Source organism: Vombatus ursinus, unplaced genomic scaffold (assembly GCF_900497805.2).
Source record: "Vombatus ursinus unplaced genomic scaffold, bare-nosed wombat genome assembly UNPS02014818.1, whole genome shotgun sequence".
Classification (NCBI taxonomy): Eukaryota; Metazoa; Chordata; class Mammalia; order Diprotodontia; family Vombatidae; genus Vombatus; species Vombatus ursinus.
Window position 1 is genome coordinate 33,641,729 of NW_020954596.1, and position 23,781 is coordinate 33,665,509.

At 38.6% G+C, this 23,781-nt stretch overlaps 1 protein-coding gene across 1 annotated transcript in view; it reads right to left on the bottom strand.

Annotated features, from left to right (window-relative positions):
* Window positions 1-321: 321 nt before the first annotated feature.
* LGI2 (leucine rich repeat LGI family member 2) overlaps window positions 322-23,781 on the bottom strand; it is a 36,973-nt gene continuing 13,513 nt past the window's right edge. The window contains exons 5-8 of the mRNA XM_027836646.1: window positions 18,364-18,435; window positions 17,469-17,638; window positions 10,474-10,638; window positions 322-1,139 (exon numbers count right to left, since the gene is read on the bottom strand). Coding sequence (XP_027692447.1) covers window positions 322-1,139; window positions 10,474-10,638; window positions 17,469-17,638; window positions 18,364-18,435 — 1,225 coding nt within the window. The remainder of the gene's footprint in view (window positions 1,140-10,473; window positions 10,639-17,468; window positions 17,639-18,363; window positions 18,436-23,781) is intronic.

Here is a 23,781-nt window from a genome sequence, read left to right on the forward strand (position 1 = left end):
TTCCTAAATTTTAGTTATCAGAGCTGTCCCATATGATCCAATTTTCTCTTCCTTTATTTAAAAAAAAAACACATTTCCTTTCTTGATGGTAAGAGCTAATGCTGATAGGCTTCAAGCTTTTCTCAATAATTACAGGCTTTCAAATGTCTCTTAAAATGAGAGTGAACATGTCATGCAGTTAGCCAAGTAAATGCAATCCCTGATTAAAATGTGAGTTCTAAAAGTTCTGAAAACTTCTAACAACTTTCCCAGTCAGAGCTGTGGCTCTGTTCTCCTTTTCTCTTAAGAGCCAATGTCACTGTAATTCATTCCTTAAGCCTTTCACAAGCTCAAATCCACAATTATATGTTCAAATATTTGTGTTTTTCCTTTGAAGCTGGAGGCAAAAAAAAAATCTCTTCTGTCTGTGGATACAGCTGTGAATGAACGAGGTGCCTGCACATAGATCTCTTTAAACTTTCTGAAGGTCTGCTTCTCCTTATCCCACTGGTATATCTGGGAGAAGGTATAGTCACTTCCCAGTGCTAGGTAGTGATTATCCTTAAAGGAAAAAGGCTGAAGGGTCATAGCGCCCCGGGATGGGAGAGCCTGGATCTCCACAAACTGCTTACTATTCCATTTCATGACTCTGGAGTCCCCAATGAACCGTGTAAGGGAAATGTATAGGCTGTTCTGCATTCTAAAGCTTTTCACGGCCAATACATCTTCCATATTGGGAATGTCACCATGTGGGACAAACTTCTTAGAACTTTTATTCCATTGCAGTATGATGGGGACCTGTGAGCGACTGGAGAGGATTAAATGGGATTTTCCATCTATGTCAACAAACTCAGCATCTGTGTCCCTGAACCATTCATGCAGAGATTGGTAAGAGTAGAATCCTTTGCTATTCCATTTATAAACGGTTGACAAACCAGCTTTAGAGCTATCTGCGATGACAAAGAACCTTTCATCGTCGATCTGAAACAGCTCTATATCGTTGGGCTTTGAAATCCGGGAAACTTCAATGTCCTGGAATTTGACAAATTTGGTCCAGCTCTCATCATACTTGTATATGTGTGAGCCACCAAAAAGCTGTGCCACCACCACAAAGACCTGGTCCTCGATCAGGATTGCCTTACATCCCACTATGGACTGACCTGTTCCCCAAGACAAAAAGGAAGGAAGGGTGTTAGTGCAGCTACAATCCAACTCCATCACCTAAGATAGCCAAAGAAATTCTTTTTCAAGTACTTTGAGGTCCCTCAGAGAAAAAGAGCTCGTTAGTAAAACTTAGCAATTAAAACAAAACAAAACAAAACAAAACAAGTGGTTTTCACGTTGTTCCTTTGTCTTCACTCATAAAAAACTGTGGCAGTGAAAGAAGTCCCAGCTATATTCACTATGGGATAGGAGGGGAAGCACAGGATTTGTTTTCTGTAAAGATGCAGAAAGGAAAACAAAAGAACCAATAGCTTTAGAGATATTAGAGTCCTCAGTATAAGTCTCACCAGTCAAAAAAAATCCAAGTGGAAAATTGTGTTAACTATCCTGATAAATGAAAAAAAAAATCCCTCTCCCTCTCACACCCTCCCAAAAGCTGCTCTTAATGCCTTTTATTTAAAACTACTTTGGTCTTGACCCTTTGGTGCCATGATTATTGAATAAATGGATTGATGGATGACAAGAGATGAGTTATCTAGCACCTGTTATAAATGTTATAGCTTACAAAGGACTTTAGATATGTTCTCTCATTTGTTCCTTTCCTAAACTGTGTGAGGTAATTATGACTGGAATTCTTATCCCCACTTTATAGATGAGAATGTTGAGGGTGGCAAGAGACGTTCATGACTTTTTTATGTGGTCAGGCATAGCATAGAAGTGTTAAAGGTGGGATTCAAACCCAGGCCTCTATTGTCTGAAAAGAGATCTGGCCTTCTTTCTAGTAATCATGAGTGAGTGAGTGAATGACTGACTGACTGAATGAATGAATGAATGAATGAACAAATTATCTGAATTATTTATATCAAACACTGACAATCTACAGTGCAGCAGGATGGAACATGAGATGATTTTCCAAGGCAGACTTGGTGGTTGCCACATATTCTGGGCCACCACCGCCTCCTAATCATACCCCTCCTTCCATCCCATGGTTACTTCCACTTCTAGACCTCTGTTCAGTAAGCAAAGAAGCAACTGTCTTCTGAAAAGTTTTGAATTGTGTTGCATCTAATTAGGAGTATATCCTCTGAAGCCAAGCCAATAGCCCTTTCCTGGTTTGTGTTCCCATTTTCCCAGCTGACTTTGTGATGTTTCTAGAGATACAAGGTCAATTAGGGCAGGCCAGGAGTCATTTCTTTTGTTATCTAACTACTCTAGACAATCTTGATTGACTCTAGTTGATTCTAGAAACATAGAGAAAGCAGTGAAGAGAGGCAGACATGGAGATATTCCAGGGGTTCCAAGACACATTAGGGGGTAAGGAATGCACCATACTGGATTAATCCCATACTCTTCTGTGTCTTCCATCTTGGAGAATATCAGCACCCACTGAGCTAAAAATCTAAAAGATTTTTTAGATCAAAAGACTTTTGATCTAGGAAATTCAATGAGTATGTTTTCCTCAATTCCCTAGGCAATTTGGACGAAAGTGATCTTTGTTCTTGGAAGTTGCAGAAACTCTTCCTTGACTTTTCCTTTTGGCTTTCTGTTGGAAGCCCAGGCCTAGTGCTGTTACTTCCTAGGAGCACTCCTTCAAAGTCTTTTCTTTTACTCTTCTGCTTTGCTTCACCTTAATTCAACAGCCCGCTTCACCTAGGTCCCCATAGTTCAGAAGCAGCAGAGAGAAATGCCAGGCTCAGCTGATCAGAAGGACAGCCTGAGCCAGCACTTAACCAAGTGGAAAGCTGCTTTCTCCAGCTTCTCCCAGGAAAACACTACTTTTGTGGAGTCATTAGCAATCCCAGCTACTTTCACTTTAAGGAAGGAGTTCTTAACCATGAACTTGGTTTTTTAAACATATATATTTTGATAATTGCATTTCAACATAATTGTTTTCTTTGTAATACTGAGCATTTTATTTTACGTGCTAAAAACATTATTCTGAGAAGGGGTCCATAGGCTTTGCCAAGTTGCCAAAAAGGGCCACAGTACACCCACAAAAAAAGCTAAGAACCCTGTTTTAAAGCATTAAATGGAAGAAGGAAAAGAAATAGAACAACCTACCATGAGAAATCAAAGAAGGTGGAAGTGTGCACAGATATAGGGAAGATGAACTGATTTTTTTTTTTAAATCAGGATAGTTACTCCATTTATCCACTTAGCTTTGCTTTAGTTGAAGGGATTTGGACTGAGAACTCAGTTAACTAAATCCTATAATCCTCATTAGTATTTTCCTCTCTGCTTTTCTTGAAGCCTCTCCTGCCAATGGAAAGTGCTGCTGTTTTTCTGCAGAGGCTGGTTGGGCTGGGGGCAGGGGAAGTCAATAACTAAGGTGAACTTGAACATCTCTTCAAAATAAATCATTTTAAAAACATGAACAAAACTGTCACCAACTCAATAGGCAGAAAATGTGGGCACCACACAGGCAGACAGAGTAATGAGGGCAGAGAATGCACCATAAGTGAATAATGTCTAGGAATAATGTGGACATTATAGGTAAATAAGGTCTGAGAAAGATGCAAATTTGCCCTGCTTCACTTGAGTCCTATACAAAAGGAACTGAGAATCCCATCGGAGTCATGGAAGCTCAGCTTCAGCTCCTGTTGTCAGCACATCAAGTTGGGGGGGGAGGGTTGGGGACTCCCCGACACAGCCAGGGATCAACCCATAGTCATCGAGGTGATAATCAGGACAAGCACCGCTCAGGGAGGAGAGACTGGCCCACTTTCACCTCCTTTGTTTTCAGCAACTTATTAGTTGCTCCTTTTCTTTATTCATTTCTCATTGTCATCACTACTGCTGTTCTGCATTTTATCAACTGCAGTTTCTCTCCAGGGATGGAAGGCCATACTCTTCACCATCCATCATGCTGTCCCTATGACGCAGGTGATCCTTGGGTTTATTTATAAAACATTTGAAGAGACGTAGATAAAATCATAGAAAAGTCCAGACTTCCCGTTTGCACTAGGGAAAGCAGGCAGGACCCAGGACGGGGTCCTCTTGTCCATTCCCAGATCCTTCTCTTGGTTTCTTGTCAGAGTTATGTGACTTCCAGAGTATTTTCTGTTCTTTTGAAAACCAAGGGAACATCACATGAGGAATTCAAACGTTAAGTATAATTCTGAAAAATAAGTTGAAGCACTATCCACCCTATGGTCTAATCCCAGATTCCCATGAACACATAATAGAAGGAAAACTTATGAAGGAGACACTAGGCAAAAATAGGTGGGAAACTGATTTCTGCCTCCTCAAATAGAGAACAGCTGCAATGGTACAAACTGTACAGATTTTGCTTCATCAGAGGTGGTAAAGAAGGGATGGGTAACAATCAAAGTAATTAATGCAAAATCCTCTGATCCCTGCATGTTTAACAGAATTGAAAACAGGGAGGTGACAAACTCTGGCCACTTGTCCCTACTGCCTCTCCTTTTTTTTTTTTTTTTTTTTTTTTGCTGTTTGCACTTTTAAAATTTATTAGGTAAAGTTCTTAGGACAGCCAGGCTCTCTCATTAGATTCACCTGCCCTAGAGTGTGCTGAATTTGCATTTCCAGAGTGGAGCCGTTGTTTCCAGGAATGTTAGTTCAGCACTAAGAGACCAGATGGCCTGACAACAAACATAGAAGCCTTATTTGAAATGGCATCTTCGGAGCATCAGGATGTGTCTCTCGCAGACCTCTCAATATTGTGAGATTAGGCTAATTAGCAGCCCTTCTTCCTGAGGGGGTGAAATGACATTCTCTGGGAGCCCTGATGTCCCTGCATTTACTAGGAAGCCAGTTCATTCCTGAGAAATTCCTAGGAGTCTCCTATGCTGAAATGCTAGCAAGAAGGGTCTCTAATTGTAACTCTAAGGTCTTGCTCCTAAAGAAATCTGTTAAATGAGAGTTGGACTAGACCATTTTATGTCTCTTTCAGCTCCAGACCCGTGCATCTCTAAGCACCAACATGACATCACCACCTGGATGTCACACCAACACCTCTATTTCAACATACTCCAAACTAAGTTTACTGTGTTTCTCTGTAAACCTTTTCCTCATCTGACTTCACTTTTTTCTGACTATAGTAACCACCATTCAGCCCAAATTTTGTTGTTATCTTTGAGTCTTATCTCTCCCTCACTGCTCCACTGGCTAAACTAGTCATTCAATAAATTATCGAGTCCTGGAGAGACTTCCTCTATAAAAGCTTTCCAATTCACCCCCTCTGTATTCCCATTGTCACCCCCCTGCTACAGTCGCATTATCCACCTGAACTACCAAATTCCTTTTATGAAATGAATATGATATTGATACCTAAACCAGGAAGAGTAAAAACAGAAAAAGAAAATTATGAATTGCAGAATCCTAAGAAGTTTTCCTGACTTTACTCTCTGTCTCTCTTTCCAATCAGTCCTTTCTATGTTGACAGAACCATCTTCCTAATTCATAGTTCTGTTCATATCACTCCTCTGCTTAAAAAAAAAGTTCGGCAGTTTCTTACTACCTACCAGGTAAAGTTCAAGATTTCTCTGCCTGCCATTCAAAGATATTCAAAATCTGGTCCCATCCTCATTTTCCAGTTTTATCTTATGCTACTTAATTCCTTTAATTTATTCTATGCTCCAACCAAACTCCTGAACATGCTCTAAACTTTTTTCATCTCGGTTATCTTCACTCACACAATTCCCTACACTTGAAATAGTCTTCTTTGGCTTATATAATCCCTACCCAGCCAGGGGCAATGAATAAAGCAGTAGCCCTAGAGCCAGGAAGATTTGAGTTCCAATCCAACCTCAGACTCTTCCAGCTGCATGACCCAGGGCAAATTACCTAACCTTTGTCTGCCTTGATTTCTTCTTTTGTAAAATAGGATTAGAATAGCACCTACCTTCCAGAGTTGTTGTGAAGATAAAATGTGGTGTCTGTAAATTGCTTTACAAATCTTAAAGCACTATATAAATGCTAGCTATTATTTTTACTACTCAGCCTTTAAAACTCAACTAAAATGCCAAGTCCCTTATAAAGCCATCCTGTTTCCCTCCAGTTATCTACCTTAAGGGGTTTTGATAAGGATAAAATGAGATATTTGTAAAGTGCTTAGTCCAGTACCTAGGACACACATAGTAGGTGCTATATTAATTCGAATTCTCTTCTTCTTCCCTTTCCTTGGCCCTCAGATAGCACTCTGGCTTTAATGCACTTAGAATATATTCTTTCAAATTACAGTTATCTGTGGTTTTGTCATTTCCCCCATAAAACTCTAAGCTTCATGAGGGCAAGGAACATCTTTCCTTGGAATTAGCACAGTGCTTTGTTCACAATGGGCACTTAAATGATTGTTGAATTAAATGGACATTCAGCTCTAAAAGTCTATGTTTTTTATGAAATTATCCTCATAGGAAAATAGCCCATGCTTCTTTGCCTCTTCATAACATTAATGTTAGTAACAGTTTTCTTACTAATCATCAAGAAAGCTCATAAAATACAGTGATTGGACACCATCTCACTAATAAGAAACAAGGAAAAAAAAAACCAAGAAGACTGCTGGATTTTAAGAGAAACAAGACATCAAGATCCCATTCGGAATACTGGAAGAGATAAACTAGCAAATCTGGCTCCAGGGGCCTGAATGTTGTGATCCCCTTATTCCTATCTTACAATAGGATGGTTCTGATAACATATGAAAATAACCCAAAAGGCAGTTGAGCTCAGCTGAACTGTTCTAAAGAATAGATGATTAAATGTGTATTATATATGTATATGCAAATATATGTATGTATGTGCATACACACATATACACACATGCATGTAGGTACCCTCTTGGTAGAGATGTAGGGTGACCACGAGCATGGAGTGCTGGGCATATCATCATATGGAGTTGCTTTATCAGCTTTGCTCAATTCTTTTCTTTGTGGCAAAAGCAGAGTCATAATGTGTGTGTGTGTGTGTGTGTGTGTGTTTGTGTTATAGGGAGGGAAGGGATACTGAGAAATGACTGATGTAAATGAAGGCATTAATAATAGTCCTTGCAGAAGCAGCCGACTGAATAGAACAATCCTGCCCAGTCTATTCTTTTTTACAGCAAATAGCCTCAAGGTATATTTATCTGCAATTAGATAATTAGGTGTTTTTTTAAAATATCCTGCTTCATAAACAGGGATCCAAAATAAAATTAATGTAGCTATGGAACTCAGTGCCATAATCATAATATTACAATAACCATAATAGAATCATAGTGTTGAAATGAACCTCAAAGACCATTTAGTCCAACTTTCTACATCATAATAGCTTTGGAAAGGGCTTCATATATATGTATGTTTATACATACATATAGATGCACATATGCATACATGTGTTTTGTGTGATCATATATAAATATATGTATGCATATATAAGTATTGTAAATATATTATATATATATAATCTCCTTTGGCTATTATTAGTCCCATTTTATGGATGAAGAATCTGAAGATGGGAGAAGTTAAGTCACATGGATAGTTATCTAAAGTAGGATTCACATTCAGGTCTTGCTAGGTTCAAGACCAACACTCTACTTGACAATCTAACACAATAAGCTTAAATACCCCATTTAGAAAAGTTGGACTCCATGGGATTCAAATGTGTTATAAATAAATCATGTCAATACTCCATTCATGACTAGGATTAGTTAGTTCATTTGGTTAGAAATCTGTGCTATGGACTCCAAGGTCATAGGTTCAATCCCTATGTGGGCTAGTTGATTTCATTCCATTATATGACCATAGCTATATACCCTTAGCCTGTGTTTTTCTCCCAAAATACTTTCCCTTGGACATAACAATGTGTGAAGAGGCCAATGCAAATCCATCACACAACTTAGATAACAACATTAAGATGCCCTATTGATGCGAGATCTCTAAAATTATCTTTACAAGAGAGAAACTTCTTAATGGCCCTCAAAACTCAAAATTATATGGATTCAGTTGCTTTAAAATACGGGGGGGGGGAGCATAAACTGTCTTGGGGAGTAGGGAGAATTAAGTTCAGCCACCTTAGGGAGACTGATGGTGTGAAGAAACCTGTTTTCTCATGACTGTTAAATGACTAACTTTACATATAACATATGTTGTTGCCTTTTCAAAATCACTGCGTCCTTTTAAGAAGCCAGCATGCCAAATCATTCATCCAGCTTTAACTTGAAGGGTCTAATTGAAATCAGCTGAGCACAGTGACATCGCCACAGGCAATGTGAAAAAGAAAAAGGGGAAAAAAAAGGCAGTTCCACAGAAACTTGTCTCAGCTCAGGAGAGGGAACTCCTGAGGACAGTGGTTCCAAACTGGTTCTTGTTGCCTAAACAAGAGTAAATCCCCATTGCACGGAACCACTCAACAGACTGCCAAGAAATTTCATGAAGTCCAATTTAGGTGCTTAGGTCAGGGTCAGGTAGCCTGGATGCTAAGGGAACTGGCTCTATTACTAGACAGCTTAGGTTAACTGTAAGTAAGGTGAATTTTAGTGTGTGTAAAGTGGATTTTTTATTATTCTTTCTTAGAGTTTTCTTCCCAGGATCCATAGCCATAACAATCTCTACTTCCCAGGTGTTAGATATGAGTTCTCACGATCATGGTTTGAAACAGTTTCTACCATGCTTTCATAGTAGATATAGGGATGAAGTGATATAAAATTGTGAGGCTATTGCTGGCAATGTGCCTTCTTTGTCTATTGCCCTATAAAGCAAGTGGGCACTAGTCAGTAACTGGGGATCCCCACAGGAGTGAATGTGCAGACTGAATGCTGTGCATACCTTGATCAGCCCCTATCAAGGCTTGGGAGGGGGAAATCTGTGTGTTTGCCTCAACTGGCCCCCATTGAGGCTTGAGGGGATTTAGGGGAGAGCACAAGTTGTGCTGGTCTCAACTGACCCCATTGAGACGAGGGGTAGTTGCCCTCCCCTTCACGAAGGATTGTTAGAGAATGCTGTAGGAGTTGGTGTTCCCAATATCAGCAAACTCTCTTTGAGAAGACCAGAATAAAGTAAGCTTATTTAACCTCTTACTATGACTCCATTCCTCTCTTCCTGTCTGACCGAATCAAAGTGAACCTGCTAGTGAGATAGGTGCTAGAAGACCTCCTGTGTCTCTTTCCTAAGAAATGGCATAGTCGGTGTGTTTATTTGTTCAACAGTAACCTTTCACAATTTTATTAGGGTAAAGAGGATCTCCATTTTTCCACAGAAAAAAAAAGCTATGGGGTAAAGTGGTAATCGAATCACATTTAGAATCAAAAGAAGTAGCCCTGCCATTCGCTGCTGAGTGATCTTTGTACAGTAGGGGGTTGGGGAGAAGGGGGAGGAATGCTGGACCTGGAGTCAGTGAACATCTGAGACTAGGTGTTCTCGAAGGTCCTTTTCACCTCTAGTATTCTACAACTACGAGGATGTCTGTGTGATGGCATAACCAAACCATCAATGTGGAAAAGGAGGTGGGTCTACATCAGGAGTTGGAAAAAGAAGAGTTTTAAGTGGGCTGATTTTTCCCAGAAGCAATAATACTAATAATACCAAAAAACAATGGCTACAGTTTAGATTAGCTATATGATCAGAAAACTGTGACTGCTGGAATAATAAAAGCTCAGTGGGTGCTGATATTCTCCAAGATGGAAGACACAGAAGAGTATGGGATTAATCCAGTATGGTGCATTCCTTACCCCCTAATGTGTCTTGGAACCCCTGGAATATCTCCATGTCTGCCTCTCTTCACTGCTTTCTCTATGTTTCTAGAATCAACTAGAGTCAATCAAGATTGTCTAGAGTAGTTAGATAACAAAAGAAATGACTCCTGGCCTGCCCTAATTGACCTTGTATCTCTAGAAACATCACAAAGTCAGCTGGGAAAATGGGGACACAAACCAGGAAAGGGCTATTGGCTTGGCTTCAGAGGATATACTCCTAATTAGATGCAACACAATTAGGCATTGCCCAGTTAGCCAAAACCTGGAACCAAAACTTCAAGGACAAGGAGGAAGATCAAGGCAAGAGACTTCGGATGATTTTATCACCTATTACTGCTCCTGGAAATTTAATTTAAACACATATCCTACCAATAGCAGTTGGTAATATTTTTTAAAATGATACATTTCCTTTTCTTCTCTCCCCAAGCTCATTTGATTAGAGTCACCAGAGAATATCTTCGTCATTCCAGGCAGAAAGGACAACATGAAGCAAAAGCAAGAGAGAAAATGTGTGCTGTGTGTACGCTAGGATGCACAGTCTAGCACCCAAGATGTCCCTTTATGACCGAGAACATTTCTTCTTTCATAGGCCTTAGACAATGCTGAATGTTGGTAGATAAAACCGATTAGGACCATAAACGTACCTGTAATGTTGTCATAGCTTCTGAAATTCATTTCAATGTGGTCCCACTCCAAGACCATACAGTTTTCCATACTGGGTTGTGCAATGGCCACAAAAACATCATTCTTAGAGTTGAATGTATCCACAGAAACAGACTGGTAGGGCAAAGTCTGATGCACCACAAAATCTAAAACCAGAAATTAAAAAAACAAATAAACAATGACCATAAAAATCACCAGCTGGAAATACCCACAGTCACTTATTTCCCGCCTCATTTATCAATAGTACTGCCAGAATGGGGGGAAAACAAGGGAAAGAGAACATGTTTAGACTCATTAAAAGCATCAAAATATAATTCACGGTAGGGGATCCTGGAAAGATCATGGTCTGCACAGGATTTGCAGCCTATATTACCCCTCCTATTAAGTTTCCCTCCAGGTGAGTGGCTTCAGAAGTAAGTTAAGGGATTTCAAATCTTTCTAATAAAATTGGCAGGAACAGCTTTTAAAGTTGTGGGAAAGAGGCTACATGCCACAGAGGCCGCACGTCAAAAAACTCAACTGGAGAAGCGGATGCAAACCTTGTGCCTTCAGATTTTGAAATGGAATCACGTCCTCAAGCCTCAGGTGTAGTCTATTGTTTTTGTTCAACAGATGAATTTCTGTGAAGTCAAGAACTAAGAAAGGCAGCCTGACATACCTGTTCTCTCAGATCCTGGGCTTCTGACGGGAAAACTGTGGCTAATTAGTGGAAAACAATAGTACAGAAAATACTGAAAAGGGAGGCTGTCAAGCTTAGGCTGCAAAACCTGACCTGTCTTATAAGAATCAGGCAATAGCAGTGACTATGGCATCTCAGAGGCATTTCTTTTCTATTTAGGCCTCTTCAAGAGCCATTCTAGTGACCTGCAGTTTAATCTATGATGAGGAGTGGGGAAATAACCTGAATTTGGTTACTAACTGACTCCCTGATTCTATAGAGAAGGTGGAGGGTTACTGTGGGATTTGGGTAGCCACAGATGATTATTTCTCATTAGCAAATTCTTAGTGCATTTGGTGGCAACTCAATCTTCCTCCTTATAGTCCTCTACAAAAGATACTTAGCATGGCACTGAAAAGCTGGCATGCCTGTCTAACTGTGTGAGGATTAAGTGAATATTTTCTAAGAAGTGATGCTGGATAGTAGTTATGTGACCTAGAGAAATCTGGGGCTGGGAGAATCTCCAAAAAGCTATCAAATAATAAATACTAGTGATTAGCCTACAAAATAAATGGACAAAATTTACCCAGATACTTTCAGGGGATAGGGATTATTTATTTTAATTATTTGTATTTATTTGTATATATAATATATAAAAATTATATATTTAATTATTAGAATAATTTCATTTATTTAGAAATTCCCAGGTAAAGAAACTCCCTCTACCAATGAAGATTGGTTTCTCTGCAACCTTTGGTCTTAGAGAACTATCTGGGGGCACTAGTGACTTGCCCAGTGTCAGGCAACCAGTTAGTATCAGAGATGGAACTTGAGCCCAGGACTTCTTGGATTTAAAGTCAATTCTCTATCCACTATGCCACACTGCCTTGCTGCTGTCAATAGGGCCCAGGTTAAATATTGGCTCACTTCTAAGCATTATAGATTGGTGGCATAATGGTAAGTGATTTATGCCAGGAATGGACCTCTTTCCTGTCTCCTATACTTCTCCATAAATCAGAATCATATTGATTTTTTAAGATCTGGCACAAGAACCGAATCTTCCACAAAGCTTTCTGTGACCACCGTAATCAAGCATTCTCTCACTTCAAAACTCCTGGAACTTACTGTCTGTACTACTTGTTGAGTGTGTATTATATACTCTCTTTGTTTTAAGCTATTACATCGGTTACTAATTTTTGTATGTTTATGCCTTATCTCCTCCAGTAGATAGGGAGATATTTGAAGGAATTACTCAGTTTTATGCTTTTATTCCCCTTACTGCTCTTGCATACAGTAGGCATTCAATAAAACACTTGTTAATTTTATTTTTGCTTGGATTGCCTCACTAAAGTCACTTCAGTTGATAAGGGACAAGTTGGAGGGAAGGAAGAGGAAGGTATTTAGGGAAGAGTTAGGGAAACTGGGAGGGAGATGGGGGGAGAGAGACAGAGAAAAACAGAGAGAGGCAGAGACAGAGAGAGACAGAGAGTGAGAGAGAGAGACAGAGAGAGAGATGAGACTGAGGGATTGCACCTGACGAAAAAAGGTAAAGGAAAGATGAAAGAAGTGGCATAGAAAATGAGGGAGAAGTTAACTAGATGAGAAAAGAAGTGTTGAAGAGGGCAGGAAATGGGAAATAAGCAGCTGAAGAGATATGGTTGGGCTGAGTAGAATAGGAGTTCCAGGCAAGGAGGCAGAGGTAAGGGATGAAAAGAGCAGGAGACTCTTCATCAAATGGAAAAAATGAAGGCATGAGTCTAAGAAAGGATGCTCACTTCACTTGTCACCCCCTTTGTTTCAGTCACAATTAAACTCACATTCTGCTGGTAGTGATAGTTTTAAAATGCTAGCCCTTTTTGCCAACCACACTTTTTTGAGTGTGTGGACAATACCTTCTTCCTTTCTACCCTCCATGCTCCTAGCACTAGGACCACAGGACATATTCAATAAATCAAGTTTCAGTCTCTTTGTGACACCATTTGGGGTTTTCTTGGTAGAGATACTGTGTGGTTTGCTGTTTCCTTCTTTTTACAGATGAGGAAACTGAGGCAAACTGGGTTAAGTGACTTGCCCCAGGGTCACACAGTTAGTAAGTGTCTGAGGCCAGATTTGAACTCAGGAAGATGACTCTTCCAGACTCCAAGCCCAGTGCTCTATGCACTATGGCGCCACCTAGTGGCCCACTCAATAAATTCTTGTTGGCTTAATGAGTGTTGACTCCTTATTGCATAGATTTCTCAGTAAAACTTGGGCATCTCAGAAAAAAAAAACAGTAGAGGCTCCTGTCATCACTTTAGTCCGTCGAAAGCTATCGCTGTCAATAGGCCCCAGGTGAATGAATTGATGCTGGCAGGGAAGAGAATGGCTGAAGCAGAAAGGATATTGCTTCAATCTATGATAGACAGGAGATGATTGTGATGGTCTAGGCACAGGAGGTGGGAAGAAACAAAAAAAAGGGATCAGGGTGATGGTAGAGTAAGTTGTCCATCAACAGAAAGGAAGACAACACTAATAAAATTTGGAATTGAGATAATTAGGCTTTGCTACAGCTACCCAGCAATGAGTAAAACCAGGCTTCCTCAACCTGGGTTGGTCTTGCTTTTGCTGACACTCATGAAAAAAGAAGAACAAGGCTTTGCCAATTTTCTTGTAAATATAAAGATGACAAATGAAAAAGGGGGAGGGAGGGGGAGTTGGTGACAGTTACATGTTCACTGTTATAAGGATGTGTAGAAGGATACAAAGAATGCAGCTGTGTTCTTCTAATTACAAAAGAGATGACTTTCAACTTTCTTTATTGGGTTTCCTGTTTTATAAGTATAACCCAAATCTGCCAAGAGTGTCAAACAAGTCCCATCTTACTCATAACTCACAACTCTTCCTAGTTCACATTAGTCTCCTAACTGCACCCTTAATTCTCAGATACATTAATGTTCCATTAAATATGTGACTCTTTTAAATTGTCAAGTTTTGTAATTCAGCAGCAGTTTTAGTCTTTAAAGAGTCATGAAATGAGCAGTTATAACTGCAAAAAGAGGAAGATAATTCAAAAAACAAATTCTAGAAACTCTATCCTTTACTGGTTCCATTAAGCCCTCCTGTTGCTGAATCCTTTTTGTAAAAGTGTTTGCATATACTTTATATATACTGAATATCTGGCATATCAAAATCAGTTAATGGCTGGAACCAGGAGTCTAATTCTTAATGGGAGACATTTAGACAAAAGGGAAGGATGAAAGGAAAAGGTGTGTGGGGGATTGAAGACATTTACATAAAATCCCTCATTTACCATTAAATAGCAGTTAGCAGAAGCATAATCATCCTGAAACCCTCTCAAAGACTGCATATATTGGCATGACATCAACGCGTAAGTGATAAAGTATTAATAGGATTCTCTGGAATCAGAGCTGCCACTTCTGTTCTTGTTGGATCAAGTTCATGATGTCAGTGGGGCTGTTGCAATTTAAATCTGACTCCCATTGGAATCAACAGAATTTCATGTGACTATTTATAGCACACTTACTAAATAAATTATACATGATACAAATCCTATTGGGAGAGAAACTGCACATTAATGCATCACTTCTGTTTGCATTTTCATTAGCCCCTGAAACAAGGGAGATAACGGGGCAATTATGATGCAAAATTCACTCCCGCAAGGAATCTGGTGACTTCACCTTACACAGGTAATACTATAAGATAGCTAAAATTAGGCTGAAGCTGGGGGAGGGAGAGGAAGGGGAAATGGAGCTGTGAGCTCAATATGCATGGGTGAAACTTCACAGCAGTGACTTGTGCTGTTAATGGCTTCTGTGGCTTTGCTATAGGACAGTAGAAACAACAGCCCACCTCTCCTCCATAGGGGCAAACAGGGATGGCATGCTTAAATGCTCCATTTCTGAAAGTGTGACTTGGGAGGAACATTACATACTACAAAAGAGATCCCTTTTCAAATACTTAGCATAGGCTCTAGCTTTGGGCTTTCTGTTTTTCTTGGTATTGTTCCTCAAGATAGCTTGAGCCTTTATTAAAGCAGCAGAGGGGACAAAGTAGGGTCTGAGCAAAAAAGGGAAAGCCAATAACTCATAATTTCTTGACCTAGTTTTTGCAATGCAGTGTTTCTATGGTCTAGGCAGGTCATAATTTTTCTGTGCCAATTTCATTGCAAGGGAAGAAACCGATGACTAGGTGGTTGGTTCCTGTTACAGGAGGGGAAAAAACAAAGCCGAAGATTGCTATTTTTTCCTTTTGTCAGGAAGTTTTATGACAACATGCTCCCAAAACCAGTCAAGTGCTGACTAATTCATGTTAACTAATGAAAAGCCACTGATTGTGCATGGTTTAAAATCCATTATCAGGCCTCAGTTACCCCATGCATTCCAGGTTTACAGCAGTTTTCAGGTGCTGACCACTTTGCATCAAGCCACTTCCTCATTCCCATGCCACTTCAATGATAATAGCTATCACTTATATAGTTTCTACTATGTGTCAGGCACTATGCTAAGTGCTATATAAATGTTATCTCATTTGAGTCTCAAAAAAGCCCTGAAAGGGAAGTGCTATTAATATCCCCATTTTATAGCTGAGGAAAATGAGGTAAACAGAAGTTAAGTGAGTTGCTCAAGATGACATGGCTAGTAAGTGTCTGAAGGCAGATTTGAATTCAGATCCTGTACTTTTTTAGGTGATGCTTCATGGGATTCTACTTCAGGAACATCCCCTAATATAGATTCTTTTCAGGCACCCAGATCTCCCCTCTGCCCCAAGGAGTCAGGAAGACATCATCCTTCCAGACCATTAGAACATTAGAACCCTAATGTTCTAAAGTTGACAAGTTGTTCATATTCCAGGACACACGGAGAGAAAAAGAAGTGAATAGGGAAGAAGGATGGGGTGCACCAGGCCAAGTTAATTACTCAGAGCATATCTCTCTACTGAAGAGCAGAGATGGGGAAAGGAGAGAGGATGAAAAACTGGAGGTCAGACAAAAGGTCCAGTGGAGGGGCGGGGGAATATTTGGCATAAATATCAATGGTTGATGGGTTTCTCATAGATAAAAATGCTAGTAGTTGGCAAAGGATTAAAGCACATTCACATTTAATCTCAAAGGATCTAGGCACACAAAGAAGTCCCTGTTCAGACATGAATAACAAGATGGGGACAGAATTTCAGGGTCTTCCTGAAATTCCAGGTTTTCCATTAGACCAAAACATTGCTTGCATGGCCACCTATTTACAAAGGTCAAATTCTAAAAAAAAAAATCATTTTCACCTTGTGGTTGGTTTGTTTTTTTTTTTTTTTTCATTGAATGGACCCTGAAATAACAAATGCCAGAATATGGTACAGTGGAAAAAGCTCTGACTGGGTATGAATCTAGAAAATGGGTCCGAGTACTGGCTCTGCCTCTCACTATGTGAATCTGGGCAAATCACCTTCCCTTTTCTGAGCCTCAGTCTCCTCCTGTGCATAATTTCCAGATGATCCCCAGGGAAGTCTCTAACATTCTGTTGTATGATTTTGGCTCTGACTACCTAGTTTCACTTTTTTTCCCCTTGAATTTGCATTCCTCATTCTCATGGCTTCTCCTTTAGCATGCCCTGGGGCTTTGGAGATATCAACTATCATTCTGAATGATTATTTTTACATATTTGGTAAGCAACTTTCATAGCATTCCTTTATTGATTCACTTTATCTTTAAAGCTTGCCTTAAAAGAGGCAAAAACTCAGATCTTTTCATCTTGAAGACATATAACTGATATTTTGTTGTGTTATTCCATGCAGTTAATATTTTAATTTTGTTATCTGACAGCCTTCAAAAAAACATAAACTGGAACCTTGAGGCTGTTCTCAGGATATTACTTTTGGGGAAAAAATCAAATTGTCATTTAAAAAAAAATTTCCCCCTGGATATACAAACATTCATTGTTGATCTACTTTCTATTTTAACACTCATTGCAATTTACCTAGCCATACCCTTTCACAAAGAGCTGCCTTATTGATTTATTGAGTTAAAGGGCTGACTAATGAAATAGGAATCATAGGGCAGATCATGATTAGACCTAGTGGAATTTTAATTCCCTGGCTCTTTTAATATTCTTTCAGAATAAAAATTCACCTCCAATTCTTTTTCCTTACCCTATTGTGTTAACTTCATCTAGAATTGTGAATTCTTCCTAAATAGTTTTAATAGAACGTCTCCCCTTTGAAGCTTCTCTTCCACTCCCCATAGACATTCTAGCAGAGAATAAAAAAAGAAATGGTTCTAAATATGAATCTTCAATCATTTATGGTGTGGTTAAAAAGATACATTCTGAATACCTGTAGTGGTGCATTCATAATCAAAACTGGCCACATCATTTAACTTCTTTTCCTGATATTCTGGTGGACCAATACATAGGACATCAGAAACAGTGGAATTTGTCATCTTTAACCACAAATACAACCACTTGGCTTTGCAGTCACACTCAAACTTATTGCCCCTTAAATCTCTAAAAAAACACACAGAAATAGACATGTTTGAAATGGTTGGTAGTAATGCAAAACAGTAGCACTGTTAGTACCCTAATATATTTAATTCCCCAAGACATTGGACCTGGTTTTTGAAATTTCCCAATCATTGCAACCTACTTCTTTTCACTTGTCACAACAATTTTATTTAAAGGTCTTCTGGGCTCAGGATTTTAGTTTTATGGTAAAGAGAGAGCACTTGTTGCTCACTGAAAAACTCAATCGGGATGATGTATCACTCTCTCTTCAAACACTGTTGAAATCGTCACTGTTCCATGCAAAACAAGTTTGGTATAAGAATCCTATTGACACAGGTTCTTACCCACTCAAACAGGACATAACAGGAAAATATTTCACAAGCACAACTGAAACATTGAGTTGTCTAAACCAAACCTGGCCAAAAACAAAAACTGACAAACACCATAAAATAGATAATAGCCAATAACCGTAGCGGTGGGGAGTTAGAGAAGAAGGGCCCACCTTTAGAGTCTAACTTAATCTTCATAAAAAATGCATTTGAAAACTACAAAAGCTAACACAATGTACACTGTACTCACAATATACATACGAGTAACACAATATACTCTAGTTTTATTACAGATTTCAGCAAGAATGCAAACAAAAGAGTAGAGGGGAAAACATTTAAAGTGCACAATTAAATGGACCATAATGGCAAGCAAATATAAATGTGGTTTGCATTACTTACAGTTCAATCAATGAATCTAAATCACTGAAGACATCCCTTGGAAGTGTTTTTATGTGGTTATTGGCCAAAGAACTGGAAGAAGAAAGTTACATTTCAATATGGTTATTAACTTTATTCTTCTTCATTCTAAAGTCACTTAAATAAAGCTAATGATGTAAAATAAAGACCTAATGCCTTCAACTCAGAAATATTCATCTTTGTCAGTGGATGCTGGGGTTAGGAAATTAGTTAGTTACACACAGACAAAGCACATACATACAGACCGTATTTTAGAGTCTGGATTCTTAGGACAATAATTCACAATTATATGATAATATATGACTGAAATCTTTAAGCAATATCAGACATCTGCCTCTTTCATTCAAGAACAATGTATAAAGTATTTCATCTGTTAAAAAAAATCTATAAAATGACAGACTGGAATACATAACCTCTAAGGTCCTTTCCAACACTAATATTCTATGATTATATGACATCATTCCATCCTTCAAGGAATTATACATGGTCCATCCATAATCATTTTAATACTTGAGAATAGATACAAGAAAGGACTTTGAGAAAGGACTCAGTAAGGTACCTGGTTGCAAAGTCAATTTTATGTCTTGGTTTCTAAGGTTTGCATGTGTAAAGAAACTAAATCTTAGTAGACACCCAATGACCTGGGCTCTTCAGAGAATGGCCTGTTGTAGGCAATTATTTTCTCATTAACCAAAAGTTGATTCTTAGCATGGGAAATAGAAGGAATCTGGGAAGTTGTACAGTGCTTTTACTAACCCCAAGCTTCTCTCTGAAACAAAAATTTATCTTTTCAACACCAAAAAGTGAGTCCTCCAGTAAGACTATAGGACTACAAATAATCTTTGAAGAATCAAAACTGGGTGTGACCCAAAGGACAGTGGAAAGATAAGTGGACTATAACTTATAACCAACAATGGTTTGCGTAGAAGAAGAGATATCATCCAAAAGTCATCCAGTCATTCCGTGACTGGAAAAGGAAATGGGTCAGTCATGTAGTGAGAGTGAAGTACACCAAATGGACAGCCTGAGGACTGCACTGATACCTGTGTGAAGGAGTTCCAGCCCCCCGTCCACCCAGCACACTTGGTGGACCCTTTTCTGAAGATTTATGGGAGGGCATGGAAAAAAGTCAATCAGAACAAAAAAGATGTGAAGGTGTAGGTTAGATCCCACATTGGTGGGATCATGGAACCTTTGAAAAATTGAAGTAGCCAGGATTAAATGGATATCCTTTCTTTTTCAACTCATTGTTTAAAAAAAAAATCTTCTAGACACCGCCCCTCATTACTAAGGTGAGAGGGAGGGTCCACAATGTGGAACATTGTATATATTGTCATTTTTTTTTATGTATTGACCATTTTGCTGATTTTTTTCTTCTTCATCTTGTTTTTTCTTTTTTTTTTAAATTTGTTATATGGGATAGCTCTCTGGAATGGGGGAAGTTTTTACATTGCCTAAATTTCTCCTTATATTACTGCATCCTTGTAAGGATATAGGATAAAATTTAGGCAACATCAAAAAAAAGATATCAATAAAAGTTTATTTTTTTAAAAATCTTTCTAAACTATGCTAATGTACTCACTTCAGGCAGGGCTATGAATTGATCCAAACTTTTTTTTGGGGGGGGAATGAAATTATGAAAAAAGTTACTAAATGGTTTGTATTTGATAAACCCTCTATTGGGGTTGTACCTCCAAGGAGGTCACTGACAGTAAGAAAAGACCCATTTGTATGAAAATATTCATAGCAGCACTATTTGTTAATATCAAAAAAGCAAGAAACAAATCATGAGTATGAATATTAGAGGCTAACTGAACCAAGTGTAGGCTCTATGAATATAATGGGATAATTCTGGGCCATGGGGAACAAGAAATATGTAAAAGTCAATGAAATGTGAGAACCCTTAGATGAAGTGAGTAAAGAAAGCAAAACCAAATGCAGAATACATACAATGATAACAATGTAAATGAAGACTTGACCCAACAGCCACAAAACTCAAGTTGAACAATGGATGATGCTGGCATCAAATTATTAAAGCTGAAGCAGGCATCCTTCCTTTCTGCTACGTAAATTACAAAAGTGGAAATCCACATATGCTGTCGATTTCAATCATTCTTTTTGGGTGGTTTCCACTTAATACTTTTCAAAGAATGTACTTTGCCTGGGGTAGGGGTTCATAGGTTTGCTAGGATATAGCTACTGTATCAACACCAAAAGTATTAAAATTTTAAAATATAAACAAATTGAAATTTATTACTTCATTTTCCAACCTGAGTAAATAATCTGTAACAGCCAGAGCTGGTTCTTTTTCTCATGATTCAGGATCTCTAAGCAACTCAGTATCATTCTGAACACAAAAGACTAGCCCTATAGGTAGAAAGTAGAAAGTTTAGGAGACTATGATAAACACAAGGAAAAGAGAAGAATAGGAAGGGTACCTGGACTGGGAACCTAAAAACAAGTTATTGGTGTTCCCATCTTCTCTTCTCTTCCTGTTCCTTCTTCCCCATTAGAATATAAGCTATCTGGGGACAGGGACTGTCTTATTTCATCTTCACTCCTCAGCTCATCTAACTCTACCTGTCCTTCAGACCCAGCTAAAGTCCCACTTCTTCCATAAAGCTCTAATCTAACCTTCACTGAGCTCTCTCTTCCCTGAATTCCTCTATCACACATACAGTCTAAACCACACCATTAGTTGCCAATTACAGACTGCCTTGCAGTTTTTTGTTTTTTGTTTTTTGTTTTTTGTTTTCTCTCTTTCATGTGTGTTAGCCTTGCCCATTACCTAGGAAGTAAATTCTTTAAGGATGAGGACCGTGTCTAATTATATTTCTTTATCTTTCACTGTGTCTAGCAAAGTGATGAGCATGTGCTCAATAAATTCATGTTGGTTCATTGATTGTTGAACGAAGTATCCCCAGTTGCAAACTATTCCCTGGGGAAGTTAGGTGCCCTTGGAAGCTATGTTTTCTATGCTGGAAACTACACTTAGTAAAGAAAGAATTTAGTGCATCCTTTGTGAAGTACCTAACCAACCCCCAGTTAAACACTGGAAAATTATAGGAGCATGGACGCCAAAGAGACAACAAGCTTCTCTCTGTTTCACACATACACACAAACACACACACACACACAAATGCATGTATGCACGCACACTTTCTCTACAGGCTCATTTCACACTGTCTAAACACCAGAACTTGTACTTACAGGCCATATAAGTGAGTCAATAGGTAACTGGGTCAACTAGACTTTTCAGTCTGGCCCAAACACCCAAAAGATGCTTTTTAAACACCTAAATCCCTTATATGGACAACTTTCCCAGGGTGGTAATTGCTCTCTCTCTCTTGAAAGTAAAAGTACTCAGGGCTTGGGAAATTCAGCTGACTGAAGGTAGGGCTAAGTTGGGTTCCAGTTGAGGTTTCATAGCCCTACGATAATAAGAACATTCTGAGAAGCTAAGGTCAAACCAAAACAGCAACTACCCCATGTATCTGGTAATATAACCAGCCCTATTGCCAATCCAATTGCCTACCTCGATCAAATCCAAAGCTAGAGGAGACCTCAGAAATCACTTAATTCACATTAAAGGTTAGAAAGGAAAAAACAATTTGTCCAGTAAGTCACTGGCTCTCCATTTCAACTGAAAATCATGTTGTTTATTTTATTTCTGAAGTGAAATAACTGTTTAAGATTTTGTGTCCTTCAGGATTATTAAATTTAAGAGAAAGCAAATGCCCTAAATGAGAGTCACAGAGCAGCAATGTCCTTTCATACTTTAAAACATGATTTGTATTTCTCTGTGTACCCTGCAAGTTTCAGGTCAAAGTGTGTGGATGCTGTTGAGGTTCGCTAAGGTGAAATATGGAACTGACTGGTACCGAACAAAGTCCAGACAATGAGCACTGTTGGTCAGAGGAATGGAGTCCTTTAAGACATCTGGGAATCTCCTCAGCATTAAAGAGTTCAAAGGGACTTTAGATGTTACTTAGTACAACCCCTGCCTAGAGTAAAAGTTCCTTTAAAAACTAGGCTCCAATGAGGTTGTGATATCTGTGTGTCTGTGATTGTGAGTGTGTGTGTGCATATATATATATAGATAGACATGGAAAACATATGACTATAAGAAAATGGGACTCAGAAGGAAAAGATATCAGGAAGGGATGTGGAAGAAAATGAGGGTTCATTTGATTCTTACTTTGCCAAATTTAATATACACTTAAAAATTATAATTTTTGCAGGTTATGGCTTTCATCTCATTTTAAACTCTCCTTACTGATTTGAACATTTTATTCCTTGATAGTCACTAAACTTAGAATACAAAATTTATCCAAAAAAAAGAAATGTGACTTTAAAAAAAACCATATGGACCCAAAGTTACTTATCCAAATGAGTCTTAGTACTTTCAAAATAGTCACTTAGGGTGGCTTTATGCTTGTTCTTATTTTGAAGAAGCCAGCGAGTATATTGGACAAAGAGCTAGACTTGGAGGCAGGAAGGCCCAAGTTCAAATATAACCTTAGATATTTACTGGTTGTGTAACCTTGGGTAAGTCACCTAATCTCTCAGCCTCAGCTTCCTCACCTATAAAATGGGGACAACAGTAGCACCTACCTCGAAGAATTGTTGTCTCAAATGAGATAATATGCAGGTAGTGCTTTGCAATCTCAAAGGACTATATAAATGGTAGCTATTATTATTATTCATGATATAGTAGAACAAGCTTATGGTTTAGAGTCAGGAGACCTGGGTCTAAGTGCCAGTTTTAACATTTAAGATCCCTTCACAAGTATGGGCATCTGTATCCTCATCCACAAAATGGGAACAATACTCACACTTCCTACATGTTGACTGTTGTGAGGAAAACACTTTATAAACCTCATAGCACTACAGAAATGTGAGTTAATGCTATTATTGTTACTGCTAATTTTAACCACACTGCCATTGAACAAAACATTTTTTGAATTCTTCATTAAGAAATACCCTCAAGCCTATAGTATATTCTACTGAGTATCATCATGGGACAGTGCAGGGGAAAGCAGGGGAGGGTATCACAATATTTAACCTTTGAGGATGGATTTGATTCTTGGAAACAGGCAGAAGTCATTTGGAACCAAATTTTATGAATGGGGAGGGGGGGAATCAAACTTCTATATAGCCATTGGGGGTTAGACAAAATGTAATTGTAACATTAGAAATAAAGTCATGAGATGTTGGATTTGTTGTTGTTGTTGTTGCTGTTGTTGTTGTTTGCATGCTTCATAAATGACCTTTGAAGGCAACTCCAAAAGAGGAACCAGAAAAATTCTTTCTGCAATGACAACGTTACTGGAATAAATGTATAATCTCCCAGGGTACTACTTAGAATGATGATACCCATCTAAAATCATAACTCCATTT